Source organism: Mastigoproctus giganteus, chromosome 3, assembly GCF_048544385.1.
Source record: "Mastigoproctus giganteus isolate SK-2022 chromosome 3, ASM4854438v1, whole genome shotgun sequence".
Classification (NCBI taxonomy): domain Eukaryota; kingdom Metazoa; phylum Arthropoda; class Arachnida; order Uropygi; family Thelyphonidae; genus Mastigoproctus; species Mastigoproctus giganteus.
In genome coordinates, this window is record NC_143577.1 from 74,481,458 (window position 1) to 74,494,469 (window position 13,012).

Consider the following 13,012-nt stretch of genomic DNA (forward strand, 5'->3'; position numbering starts at 1 on the left):
ATCCAACTTTTCTAACAGTGAGGTAATGCTTGGCAATTTCAATGTTCACAATTCTTGCTGGCTTCGGTTGTCAAGAAACACAAACCCAGCTGGCTGAGATGCTAAAGCTTTTGCAATTACAAATGACCTTACACAAATTGTTCATTTATTTACCAGAACGCAAGACAATCCTATCCACACAGCCAACACTCTTGATCTTTTTCTCATGAACAACCCTTCCAAGTAATATGATCGAGGTGAGTGGTCCTCTAGGCACCTCATATCACAACTTGGTGATGGTCTCTTTCCCCAATGGAGTCTTTCTCTTGTGGCCATTCTTTGCCGCGCATTGTTTGGCATTACAAGAATACAAAATGGGATGATGTGCAAGATTTCTATTCTTCTCCTTTGCTGGATTACTTGGCTGGATGTCAATATTTGCTCAGATCGTGTCAGTTAAATTATTCTTATATGGGAATCCCTTATTCCACATTCTGCTTAAAATCTTGTCCTTTATCTGAACCTTGGTTTTTCAATAAATGTGCTTATGCTGTTCAAGATAGGAATATTAAATATTGGAATTGGCTTACATCCAAATCTATAGGTTAATTTTCTGCCTAAACCAAAAGCTTGCAACAATTGGAAAACCGTTATTAATCAGTGCAAATTAGATTTTGAACAACTTAAGAGTAGAAGACTTGCTTCTTGTGCAAACAGTAGTCCAACTTTGTGGTCTCTTGCCAAAGCTATTGGCTGCAACTTTTGCCATTTTGTATTCCCAACTGTGTCAAAACCGGACATTTCTGTTGCCACTTCAGCTAAATATAAAGCTGACCTTCTAGCATCTTTCTTTTCTTCTAACTCTTGTATTGACAAACTTGGTAAACCACCTCCTGTCATTCCCAGGACACTCCACACAATGTCTCCCATGGTCTTCTGTCAAAATATTAGAAGAATTTTGAACAATCTTATACCAAGAAAGTTCCCAGTCATGATGGTATTTCTCCATTTGTTCTCAAAATCCACTCCTGAGGTTGCTACTGTCCTATGTCACATTTTTACACTTTTATTCCACTGGTATTTTTTCTTCTGCTTGGAAATTTGCTCACATCCAGCTAGTTTCTAAAAAGGAAGACAAACCCCTCCTATCCAGTTATCATCTCATTGTTGTACTTATTCTACTCTTTCTAAAGTAATGGAGAAATCACTAACTTATAATTCCTGAACTATCTTGAAATCCTCTGCCTTCTCATTTATTGCCAATATGGATTCTGTCGATGTCAACTGACAAAATCCATATTGGCAATAAATTAGAAGTTATGTTATGTTACCCATTTATAAACAAACTCAATGGAAATGTTTGGTGAAATTCAAGCAGTTGCTCTTTATGTTTCAAAGGCTTTTGATTGTGTTTGGCATAAAGGTCTTCTAGGTTTTTGTATTCTAAATAAGCTTCCATCTTATGGACTGCCAAAATGTTTTTTGTAATTAGGTATCTAATTCTCTCTCTGATCATTCATTGCAGGTGACAGTAGATGGCTCACTGTCTTCTAACTTCTCCATATAATTCTCCAATGGGGCAAAGATAACTTAGTTCATTTAAATCCTGCTAAAACTCAGTCCTGTCTTACCTCACAAAAAAGGATTTTTGCTCCTATACTAATCTTTGATGATTTCTAGACAAGGTCACATATCTCTATTAGGGATTACCGTGACTTCAAATCTTTCTTGGCATAAGTACATCACAAATATTGCTTTCTCTGCATCTAAAAAACTGGGGTTTCTCTTTTGCTCTTAGTGTTACTTTTCTTTTAAACAGTTACTCTCTCTCTCTCTCTGTACAAATCTCAAATTTGCCCTACCATGGAATTTTGTTCCCACAGCTGGGGGCAGTGCCCTCCTGATCTCTCTCTCAGGCTTCTAGACTCCATCCAAAAGAGAGCAGTTAAGTTAATTAATGACTCATCCCTTACAAAGTCTCTCTCCTCTCTGTCTCACAGAAGTTCTGTTTCTGTTGCTGTATGTCATTTTTTACTATAGATACTTCCATTGATACTATCTGAATTGGCTTCTATAATTCCCCCCCCCTCTCTCTTACAAGCCAATCCAAACATGTGCCACAACCAGTCAACATCCTTTTTCTATCCAACTTCTCTTCTTCGCATTTATATCTTCAACTTCCATTTTCTGAAACAACCTCCTTTCACCCATTTCCTGAAAATTTAAATCTACAGAAATTCAAGTCTGATATCAACAAGTATCTTCTTTCATCTTCTCAACCTTCACCTATACACAGTACTAAGTACTATAGTTTCTAATACCTTTCATATTTGGAGTTTTCATTCGCAAGTTTATAATTTTTTCTTCGCCAGTTTATAATTTTTCTAGAATGACAGCAAAATTATTACTGCTGATATTCTTGAAATCAGTAATAACTCACGATAATGGATTATTGTAAAGTTTTAATATTACGCAGAAAAACAAATGCATTTACTGATTTTTACCAAGAGTTAAAACCCATTTTGACTAAAAATTAAATATGGTTACTGTAAATGTAATTTACAGCCTTCTTTCTTCATATTTTTGCACTTTCTATGAAAATTTTATTTTTTTTTTTAATAAAGCACTAGATCTCCTTTTGTTTCTGCAAATAAAATGGAACCAACAACTAAACAAATATTGATTTTTTTTTTTTAATAAATAAGATAAAATTTCTTATTAAAATTTAAAATTTACACATGCAATTCTCATTTGCCATAATTGTTTAACATTTCATAACTATTTTATACATTTTTGTATTCATGATTGCTGAATATTCAACTCAGACATTACAATAAAACTGAAACCTCAGTCAGTTTTATTTATAAAACAACCAGAAAATAAGGTACCTATTCCATCATTCATAATGTTTACACTATTTTTATTTTAACTAAATAAATTTCCCATCCTGTAATTATCAGCACATATAAAATATAAAATTAGTTCAACATACTTGGTAGCGTTCTATCTGCAGGTTTAAAAAAGGCATAATGATTGTGAAACCATTAACTTGTCAGCGTTGGCATAGAGGTAAACTCTCCACCCTTTCCCTCTAAAAATATATTTCATATTAAGAAATAAATAAATCTGTTGCCGACCGGGCTAGCCGGGTGGGTAAAGTACCTGCCTAGCAACCCAAAGGTCACGGGTTTGAATCCCGCCTCGGGCTTGGATCAAAGTACTGCAAAAACCTTGGGAGGTGCATTATGGCCACAGAAGCCGATGCGCCAACAACTACAAAAAAAAAAAAAATAAAAATAAATAAAAATAAATCTGTTCCTGCTGTACCCCTCAGGACCATTCAAGAAAATTCCAGGATGGGTCAGTAGTTAGAAACTCTATTTAAATTCAGCATCCATGGCCAGATAACCCTATGACAGCACTCTTTGCTGTAACTTTCTGTGAATCAACTTAGCTGTGCTGCCCACAGTAACAGGAAATACATCCAAAGATGAGGAAATCGTAAAAACCATGACAGTTTCCCAATTCTTGAGGTAAACATCAAACTTTAAAAATGTTTCCATTTCAGTAAAGTGATAAGAAGAGCAGAAAAATGGTAAAATACTTTTTGAATGTTTATAAAAAAATTTAACCATGTTCATGACAATTTATTTTTAAGGTAAGCATAACATTAATGGCCTGAAAATAAAACTGCAATTTAGAAATATTCACAAGCAGTGTCTTTAAACTTCTGAAGTTAAAAAAATAAATAAAACTACTGCCTTTATATTTAACTGTTATGGAACAATAATTAACCATTAAACCCTTGCATTTACTAGAAAAGAAAACAAAAAGAAAGAGAAATAATCAAAACTGCTATGTTGTAAGCATTTTAAGATGGATGGCTCTTACACACTAATTCAACACCTATGTTGCAGAATTCACCACAGGACACTATTAATGATATAAAATTTGAATGGAACAATGCTTCTGTAATTTAAACTTTTCTTTGGATTATTTATTAACAATCTCAAAATAAATCTAATAATATAACAGGATTTAATTTACTAATGTTTAGGTCTAACTAGGGCTCAATTCAGGAAATGAATCTGATATTAATACATAGTACAAAGTTTTAATTTTAACAATGGCTGTTATCAAAATATGTTGCGAAAAGTAAAGGTAGGCATGCAGTGAGCAAAGTTTCCAGTTGTCCTCAAACAAACATTTTGTTCTATACCACCTAGAAAGGTGGGGGGGCCCTAAGCCAACAGTGTGAGAATTGTGATAAAGCATATATGTAGTTTCAGATGCTGAGGGATTAGATGGCATGCTTTTGTCTCCTACTTGGTTTTTCCAACCTTTCCTGTTTGAGTACTTATTAGTAGGCAGAGAGGGTCTTCCTCTTCCACCTGTAACATCTTGTAGGGTTTCCAACACAAGATTTCAGAGATGAGAGGGTCTCTCTTCTCATTCCACGGACAATAAATAATGAAACATGTGAAAGCTTCCTTTCACAAGTTTCCTTTTATTAGGGAATTCAATGAGCTAACATCTTACTGCAAAGTATACTCTATAAGATAGTTGCAATCTGATTTCACTGCCTTTGAAACATCGTCTGATGACAATTATAAGGACCTTTTTGTCCCACACAGTTAATATTGTTATAAAGATGGTGTTTTTATTAAACTTTAAAAAGTTTAATGAAAACACCAACTTTATAACAATAAATTTAAGAGCAATAATCGGTCATTTAGGTCTATTCTTCTGTAATCCCAGGTGCACAGAGCTATGCAGTTCTAGTTTGAAGAACTTTAAGTACATAAGAACAAATCTTATTAATTTTACACATTTATGTAGGCATTGCAAAGATCAGTTTACACAAAATTTTAATATACATAATACAATGATTTTACTTACACTTGTAGATCGTAGTTTAAACAATATGTGATACTATTAGAGATCAAAATTGAAAGTACTGTATACAAAAGGCACTTATTTATAAGTGCCTTTTGTATGTTATCGTGTTAATGTATGTTATTATTGAAAGTGGCGTACCATTTATGTTTTCTGGCTAAGCAGAAAATTTACATAAAAATGTTCATATTTGTATGAAACTTAATTATAAAATTCAAAACTACTTTCTGAAAAACACTGACAAAAACAGAATATGGCAAGCAAAATCAAAATATTGAACTGCAGATGGTTTTAATGTTAAAATAAACATTCATATCTGTAAATTTTATAAAAAGTAATATGAAAGTAATTTTTGATGTGGAAAGAATAAGAATGATATAATGTAAAAATATAAACTCTTCATTTAGCTCAGTTGTTAGGTTAGCTTAGGTTTACAGTTTTACCGTTGCATCAGCAACAAAGGTTATTATGTGCCCAGCTCAGATGTGAACAGGTCGAAGGTTACATTACAAATAAATTAGTGATAGATGAACCTGTGGCTGGAGATAAAAGGCTGCTGATTTGAGAATCTGTATAAAAAACAATGAATGCAGAATTCATTATCCTGTTTGCAAACATGGATGGAAAATATGCCTTTAAAAAAGCTATATCTATCAAATAATTAAGAGGCCGCCTCCGTAGCCAGGTGGGAAGGAGCAGCAGTACGTAGCACACGCTTCTTGATTAGACCGGGGTTCGAGCCTGTCACCACCAAATACGGAGGATGCGGAAAGGTCAGGAAATGACCACCGCATATCCCGAAGCAATATGGCCTTAGTTGCTAATGCTCCTAAAAACCAAATAACAAATAACAATCAAATAATTAAGACATGCATCCTATTCTATTTGATCTCTCTTATGCACACTTCTAAGGCTCAATCTCGCCTATTATACTCCCTTTCCCCCACACAAACCAGAAAACTATACAAAAATATAAATAACTTCATACCTGTTTTGAGCTTAAAGATTACAAAACCTAAGAATAATCATCTGTTAAGAAAGTTAATGTTAAATTCTAAGTTGGTACTCCTGTATTTTAATTATGAAATAGGAAAAGTGAAATCTTCAACTTAAATCAGAAAAAGAATATCATATATGACCTGAACAGAAAAGGAAAATGAATGAAATAATTTGTAATTGGGTACTATAACAAAGTTGATAATGAACCCAATTGTGGTTGGCATTTTAAGATGGATGGATTTTGTAGACCATTAGAAAAAGCGTATATGTTATGCCACAGGGTCACGAAGGAATGACTGCACCTTGAAACACAGTCTATTACTATCTTACAATTGCCTTATACAGAGGTATTATGTATAAGGCAATTGTAAGACCAAACTTAGACTACTGTGTCCAGGTATGTAGATTGCACCTAAAGAAAGACATCAAGCTTCTTTAAAGGGTCCAAAAACAGGCAAAAAGCCTAGGGAGATCATAAAAAGGGTGCCCATATAAGAAAGATTTTGAATATGTGGGCTGCATAGCTTCAAAACAAGCCACCTTAGAGGGGATTTGATTAAGGTGTATAAGACTCTGAGAGGTGAAAGAAAAGTAAACAAGGACAAAACTAGGGATCATAAATTCAAATTATTGGGGGGAGAGGTTTATAGAGTGGATTGCAAGTTTTCTTTTAGCCAGTGAGTTGTTATATATTGGAATAAGTTGTCTCCATGGGTGGTCATTCCCTGACCTTTCCGCATCCTCTGTATTTGGTGGTCATGGGCTCGAATCCCGGTCTAATCAAGAAGCGTGTGCTACACACTGCTGCTCCTGTCCACCTGGCTACGGAGGTGCCTTGTAAGGTTATATAGTATATGGTTAAACAACTCTGGGAAACTATGAACAGTAATGTGAGAGGCAGCTAACTGGAGACCAACAGCAGACAAACTAAATGGCTGTCCCTGATTTGGATATTGGGTAGACCAAGGCAGATGTGTGTGTGATAGGAGGGGAGAAAATGGACCTCTTCCTCCATTTCTACTAGCAATACCTATAAAATTTCTCAAAGCTAATGTTAAAAGGTGAAATATAGAACTAAACTACCACGTTTATACCATTTAATGTTCACTAAGACTATGCTGACTGAATTATTTTGCTAGTTTCAACAACTTTATTTGGTGAGGTGCCTCCGTAGCCAGGTGGGAAGGAGCAGCAGTGCGTAGCACACGCTTCTTGATTAAACCGGGGTTCGAGCCCATCACCACCAAATACGGAGGATGCAGAAAGGTCAGGGAATGACCACCGCATATCCCCCGAGCAATATGGCCTTAGTTGCTAATGCCCCTAAAAAAAAAAAAAAAAACCAAACCAAACCAAACAACTTTATTTAGTTCATCTGGCTGAGACTGCATTCCAGATGCTCTGCAGCTGCAGAGTTCTAGGTTCTAAAAATCTTATGTACTTAAGTATAAATCTTGTTAATAGAATATTACTTTTGCAAATTTGTTGCAGATGTTATGAAAATGACATGATCAGATTACTCAAAAACAGTTATAATCTGGGATTTTCTGACTTCATCATGGCTATGTAGGTTCTTACTAAACTTATTTGTGATTAGTCAAGTGATAACACAGTACAATGTTTCTCTGCAAGACAAGCAATTCTGAGGGAGTTATTCCTCAATGAGGAGGACTGCAAATGTTTCGGCTACTAGACATTTCAGATTGAAGTACCTACTCATTAATAGAAATTGATGCCAATAGCACTCATCTTCTGTCCTTTATGTTTAGCTGTAAATGTTTAAGTGTATACAGTATATATATATATATGTATATTTTAATTAATATGACATTTGCCATATCCAGTTTATTTAACTCTCTGATGTTTTCTGTTTTTACTCTTTAATACAATCTTTTATATATTATATTATTATATATATATATATATATATAGGAATATCGAAAGTCCACTCCTCATAACAAAAAACCTGTTCACTTCTGAGATGAGTTTAAATTATGTGAGCACTGCATATTCTTTATGTTATATTAAATTTTATGTGGTATTAAGTTGGAGAAGGCAAGAAGCAGTTGAACAAAAACCGAAGGTAATTTGTATGTTTTGCAAAAAAAAGTTTTTACCAGGTCTAACAATTACATTCCACGGCAACTTAGCAATTAAGTTCCATTACATGCATATTCGTGCATGCACATAGGATCAGGATGCAAAATGTCATAGCAACTGACCAATATGGTTGTCTCCTTGTACTGTGTTAAAGCAATGAGACAAAGAGCAAAGATTTTGTTTCAAGATGGCAAAAGTGACTGAAAAATTAAATAAATGTGTGGTAATGATGCTCCCACCTCCTCATGATTTTTACTGGTTTCAAAAATTTTGGGAATGATGTGAGGATCTGAAAGGCAACAGCCACTGTAAATGGCTGTTGCCTTTCAGATCTTAAGCTTTGAATAACGCTTCAGATTCCTGAAAAGGTTGATTGATTCCGACTGTTGAATGACTCTGCAAATAATAGAAGAACAGTTTCACATTAGCAGAAACAATTTGTGCAATTCTTTCAGATTTGGACAAATGAAAGATCTGTACTAGGTTTGTTCCACACTGTTTGGCTGATGAACAAAAGCTGCTCAGACTTGAAGGTATGCAGAGTTCATTCAGACTGTTGTCAATGATCTCCTCTTGCCCAGTTTTATCGTAACAGATGGAGTTGTGATGTTTTGAATACAATCCACAAACAAGGACACAGAGTATGGATTAGTGATCAAGATTCTCTTGAATTAAGAAATTTTGTTTTCAAAAATTAAATATCAAAGTGATATTGATTAATTTCTTTGATGGTAGGGAAATCATTCACAAGGAACTAAGAGAATGAATAAGGAGTATTATGCACAATTTTTGGATTATTTGGTTAAAAGAATTCTCTGAGTAAGGCCTTCAGCATCAAGCAAAAGGGAGCTGGTTCCTGTTGCAAAATGGTGCTAAGCTGCATTCTGTTCTAATTATAAAGAAAATTTTGGCAAAGCATGGGACTGTGGAACTAAGCTCTCCCCTCTCTTTATTCCCCTGATTTACCTCCCTTGGACTACTTACTCTCCAAAATCAAATCCAAACTGAAAGGGTGGTGATTTGATGGCATAGAGAACATTAAGCGAAATATGACAGTGGAATTGGTGGCAGTTGGTTCATACATTTTTAAAAAACATTTCCAACAGCTCTGTCAGTGATCTCACAAATGTGTGGCTGCTCAATACAATTACTCTGAAATATATGAAAGCTTTTTTTTTTTTTTTTTTCTCAATTCTAACATGTGGTTTTCTTTAAATTGACTTAGTCCTGGATCTTAACTGTCAAACTTTGTATATCAATCTAAATAATAATAACATCAAAATGTTCAGTTGCTAATTGTAAACCGATAAATTATTTCTCTAGGCTTAAAAAAGGTTCAGCTTATCACTTTGACTTATTAGTAGTAGGATTAATCAATGGTTTACTTTCGCTCTTTGGATTTCCTTGGATGCATGGAGTGTTGCCACATTCTCCACTACACGCAAAACAACTAGCTGATATGGAACAGAAAGATAAAGCACATTTCATGTAAGTAACTATTTTCTCGTGTATAATCCCAATATTATTTGAATATTCACTTCACTAATATAATGTTTGTTGCTTTATATTATCAGAGTACTACAAAAGGAGGTTTTTCATCTCATAATAACCATAGCTCTTTCCCTAAAGAATTTCTATTTTAAGCAATTGAAATACCCATACACATTGACAGAACTAATTATGTAGTACATATTAATATAATCCAAATCCATCAATAATTGTTCAGCAAGAAAATAGTACTTATACCATGGGGGTGGAGAAATAAATCTTTTAATGCATGAAACCTGAATAACTTACTGAATAACCAAATTACCAACCAGCTTTTAATGAATAATCAAATTACCAACCAGCTTTTAATGAATAATCAAATTACCAACTTGGCTAATATCCTTTATGAAAATAAAACTGAATCATAATCTTAAACTACAGTATATTTCAGAAATTCAAGGAAAGGTACATTTTCTAAAATTAAAAAGAGGACAAATTCCTTGACAGTATGTGGGGGTGAACTACTGATAAACAAAAAATCAAGTGTCAAAATTATTATTATTATTATTAGCCATATGGTACAAGGAAGCCTGAGGCTTATGCTGCACCAGCAAAAAAAAAAAAAAAAAAAATCCCGAGTTACCCCCGAGAGAGAGAGAGAGAGAGAGAGAGAGAGAGAGAGAGAGAGAGAGAGAGAGAGAAGGAAGTAGAAAGGAATCACCAAGAAAGAGAAGAATGATGATATCCAGCTCAGGACCCTGGGTTTGCCAAGCCCATACTCACCAGATAATGGTGAGTAACATTATGTAGATGCCCTTGTAGATACACAATGAACTAACTCTACATCATCCTCAGTGTGTAAACTGAATGTGGTCAAGTATAAAGGTAACATTAAAGGCATAATTATTCACTATTTTAATTAATTATACTGCATTTTTATCAGTAGTGGAATAAGAAAATTAGTTTTATTATAAATTAATTTGATACTGTTATATTGGAGTTCATTTATGCTACAGGATAGTGTTTGTTGATCTCAGCTTACAACAATGCTTTCAATATCACAAACAATTATTTTTATATTCTTATTTGGTTCTTTTTAAAGTATTTAAAAATATATTCTAATATTAGTAAAATTTGTTAGTTCTACATAATCTTGCTTCCTTGCAAGCTTTTTGCCAATGCTAATATTAATACTAAAAACAAAATGATGCAAGGAAGCCGGGCTAAAATTTTGTGACATTAAATGCCACAATGGAGATTTGTCATTTCCTGTTTATGGTAAATATGCAAGATAAAGATTATTTTATTTATTATTTAATATCAACATTAAAAAATAATAATAAATAAATAAATAAATAAATAAAAAATTGTTACAAGGTTCAAGCCAGGTATTTGTCCAACCATTCCTTAAATTTAAATCTGCTCTCCACGATTTAATAGTAAGTTGTTACAAAAAATAATAGTTAAAGAAACTTTATAATAATTTTTTTTCTCAATTTAATACATGTCCTCTATAATTTATCATTCCAGTTAAATAAAAGAGATCTCTATTCCCCACTTCCAACGTTCAGTGTAATCAACTGAAATGTCTGGGAGGGATTTTAAGGCTGCAAACCACAAAACTGAAGAGTACCTATACCACGAGGACAGGGAAATGCATGTGTTTGTGCAAGAAACATGAATAACTTACTTTGAACTTCGCTGATATCCGCTGTCATTCCATCTGTAATAAGAATTTATTACAGATAGAATGTAATATGTTTGTATGGTGCATAAATTGATGATGTTACTAAACAGCCCTTATTTTTTAAGGGTCCTAAAGACCATACAGTTACCAAGTGGGAACTAATGACTTAAAGTAAAACAGAATTGAGGACTTGACCTCAAAATTTCTGCATATTTCCAGCAGATCCTTATTCTTCCTGAAATGGTTCTCCAAACCTGTTTAAAGTGCTGAAGGTGTGGCTTTATCAATACTTCATATAATAGAACAGGTACCTTTTTTTTTCCCCTCTGTCATATGGATAGCAATTACTTTTCCTTTATCAAATTAAATTTTTTGCTTCCCCTCTAGGATTACTATCACCCAGATCTAGAATGACACTTACTAATATTGTACTGTATTGTATTGTATTGTACAATCTGCCATTTTGTAGAAAACTAATTTATCTTTGTCTTGCTGAAGCAATGCACCTTGGTTAAGATTGTTTACTACTCTCTCAGTGCCATTTACAAATATCAGTAGTGGATGTTGAACCCTGCAGGAACAATTTGTGGCCTGATCTACTCAGAGTAATAGCAATTATTTAAAACTACCTTTCACTTCCTAGCATTTAACCATCCTGATATCCACTGTAGTCCTTTCCACTAATTTCACAGTGTTCTAATTTATACAAAATTGATTTGTGGTGATGTATAAAAAACTTTACTATAGTCGAAACATAATATGTCAAACTGATCTTTACATTCAGTATTAAACTCATATAATTCCATTTAAGTATCAATATTAATTCCATTCTTGTCCAGACATTGTTTCAATGCATCCTTAACCCAAACAGTACATGGTTAATTTTATATGCCATTTAGCATACTTAGAATAAAAGGCAAGAAATAGTTGAAAATTGTGTGCTTTAAAAATTTTGTTTATTCTGACACTATTTTCGATAATAAGAATAAATAATATCTTTGATAACAGGTTTTATTTTACAAAAAAATAAAAAATAATTTCCTGATTACCTCACTTACAATTTTAATGTAAGAATGCATATTAAACATTATAATGCAAACTTAAGAAAATGAGTTTTCTAACAAGATTTTTCAGTAATGTATCCCTTCACTAACAAAGGGATATCAGTATATAATTTTGTCAGTATTAAAGTCAGCATAGTGATCCATAATTATGGTCTAGTATGATAAAAAAACATAACTGAAACAGCATTATAAAAATATAAAATTTTTTTTTACAGAGTTACTAAAGCTCGTGAAACTCGTCTAACAGCTATCTTTTCCCACGTTCTCATTGGGCTGTCAATCCTTCTATTGCCATACCCACTGGGCTATGTCCCCATTTGTGTCTTGGATGGCCTCTTCCTGTATATGGCAATTTCTTCTCTATATGGTAATCACATGGTTGAACGTATTCTGCTACTATTTACTGAACAGGTAATCACCAGACCTATTTTACAAAAAAACATAATAAAAGCATGTTATTATCAACAATTTTATTATTTATCCAAAATCACATGATCCTAAACTAAGTTCTATAAAAATCAACAGTTAAGAGAGCTTAATTTAAGGGCCAGTTTTTGCAATGTATTTAACAACTTCAAAACAGACTTAATTCTGTTAATTTTAAAGAGTAGCCACTACTTAATTTGCTGTATACAGTAATTCAGAACAAAATGACTGATAACATTTCATTCACAACCTTAAAGTAATACACTAATCAAAAAAAATCTGGAAATAATTTAGGGAGTCAGGTGACTGTCAAGTTTCAACATGACATTTGCAACATTTGTTTAGATTGCTGCATGGACGCATTCCAGATTAT

At 33.3% G+C, this 13,012-nt stretch overlaps 2 protein-coding genes across 4 annotated transcripts in view; one reads left to right on the top strand and one right to left on the bottom strand.

Annotated features, from left to right (window-relative positions):
- Positions 1-13,012, top strand: part of LOC150088085 (solute carrier family 4 member 11-like) — a 158,077-nt gene that overhangs the window by 134,251 nt on the left and 10,814 nt on the right. The window contains exons 12-13 of the mRNA XM_090370013.1: positions 9,298-9,462; positions 12,429-12,624. Of these exons, the coding sequence (XP_090226139.1) occupies positions 9,298-9,462; positions 12,429-12,624 (361 nt within the window). The remainder of the gene's footprint in view (positions 1-9,297; positions 9,463-12,428; positions 12,625-13,012) is intronic.
- LOC150088086 (nardilysin-like) overlaps positions 12,517-13,012 on the bottom strand; it is a 569,173-nt gene continuing 568,677 nt past the window's right edge. For all 3 annotated transcript variants that reach the window (XM_090370567.1, XM_090370565.1, XM_090370566.1), the window contains exon 31: positions 12,517-12,637. The gene's annotated coding sequence lies outside the window, so the exon portion shown is untranslated. The remainder of the gene's footprint in view (positions 12,638-13,012) is intronic.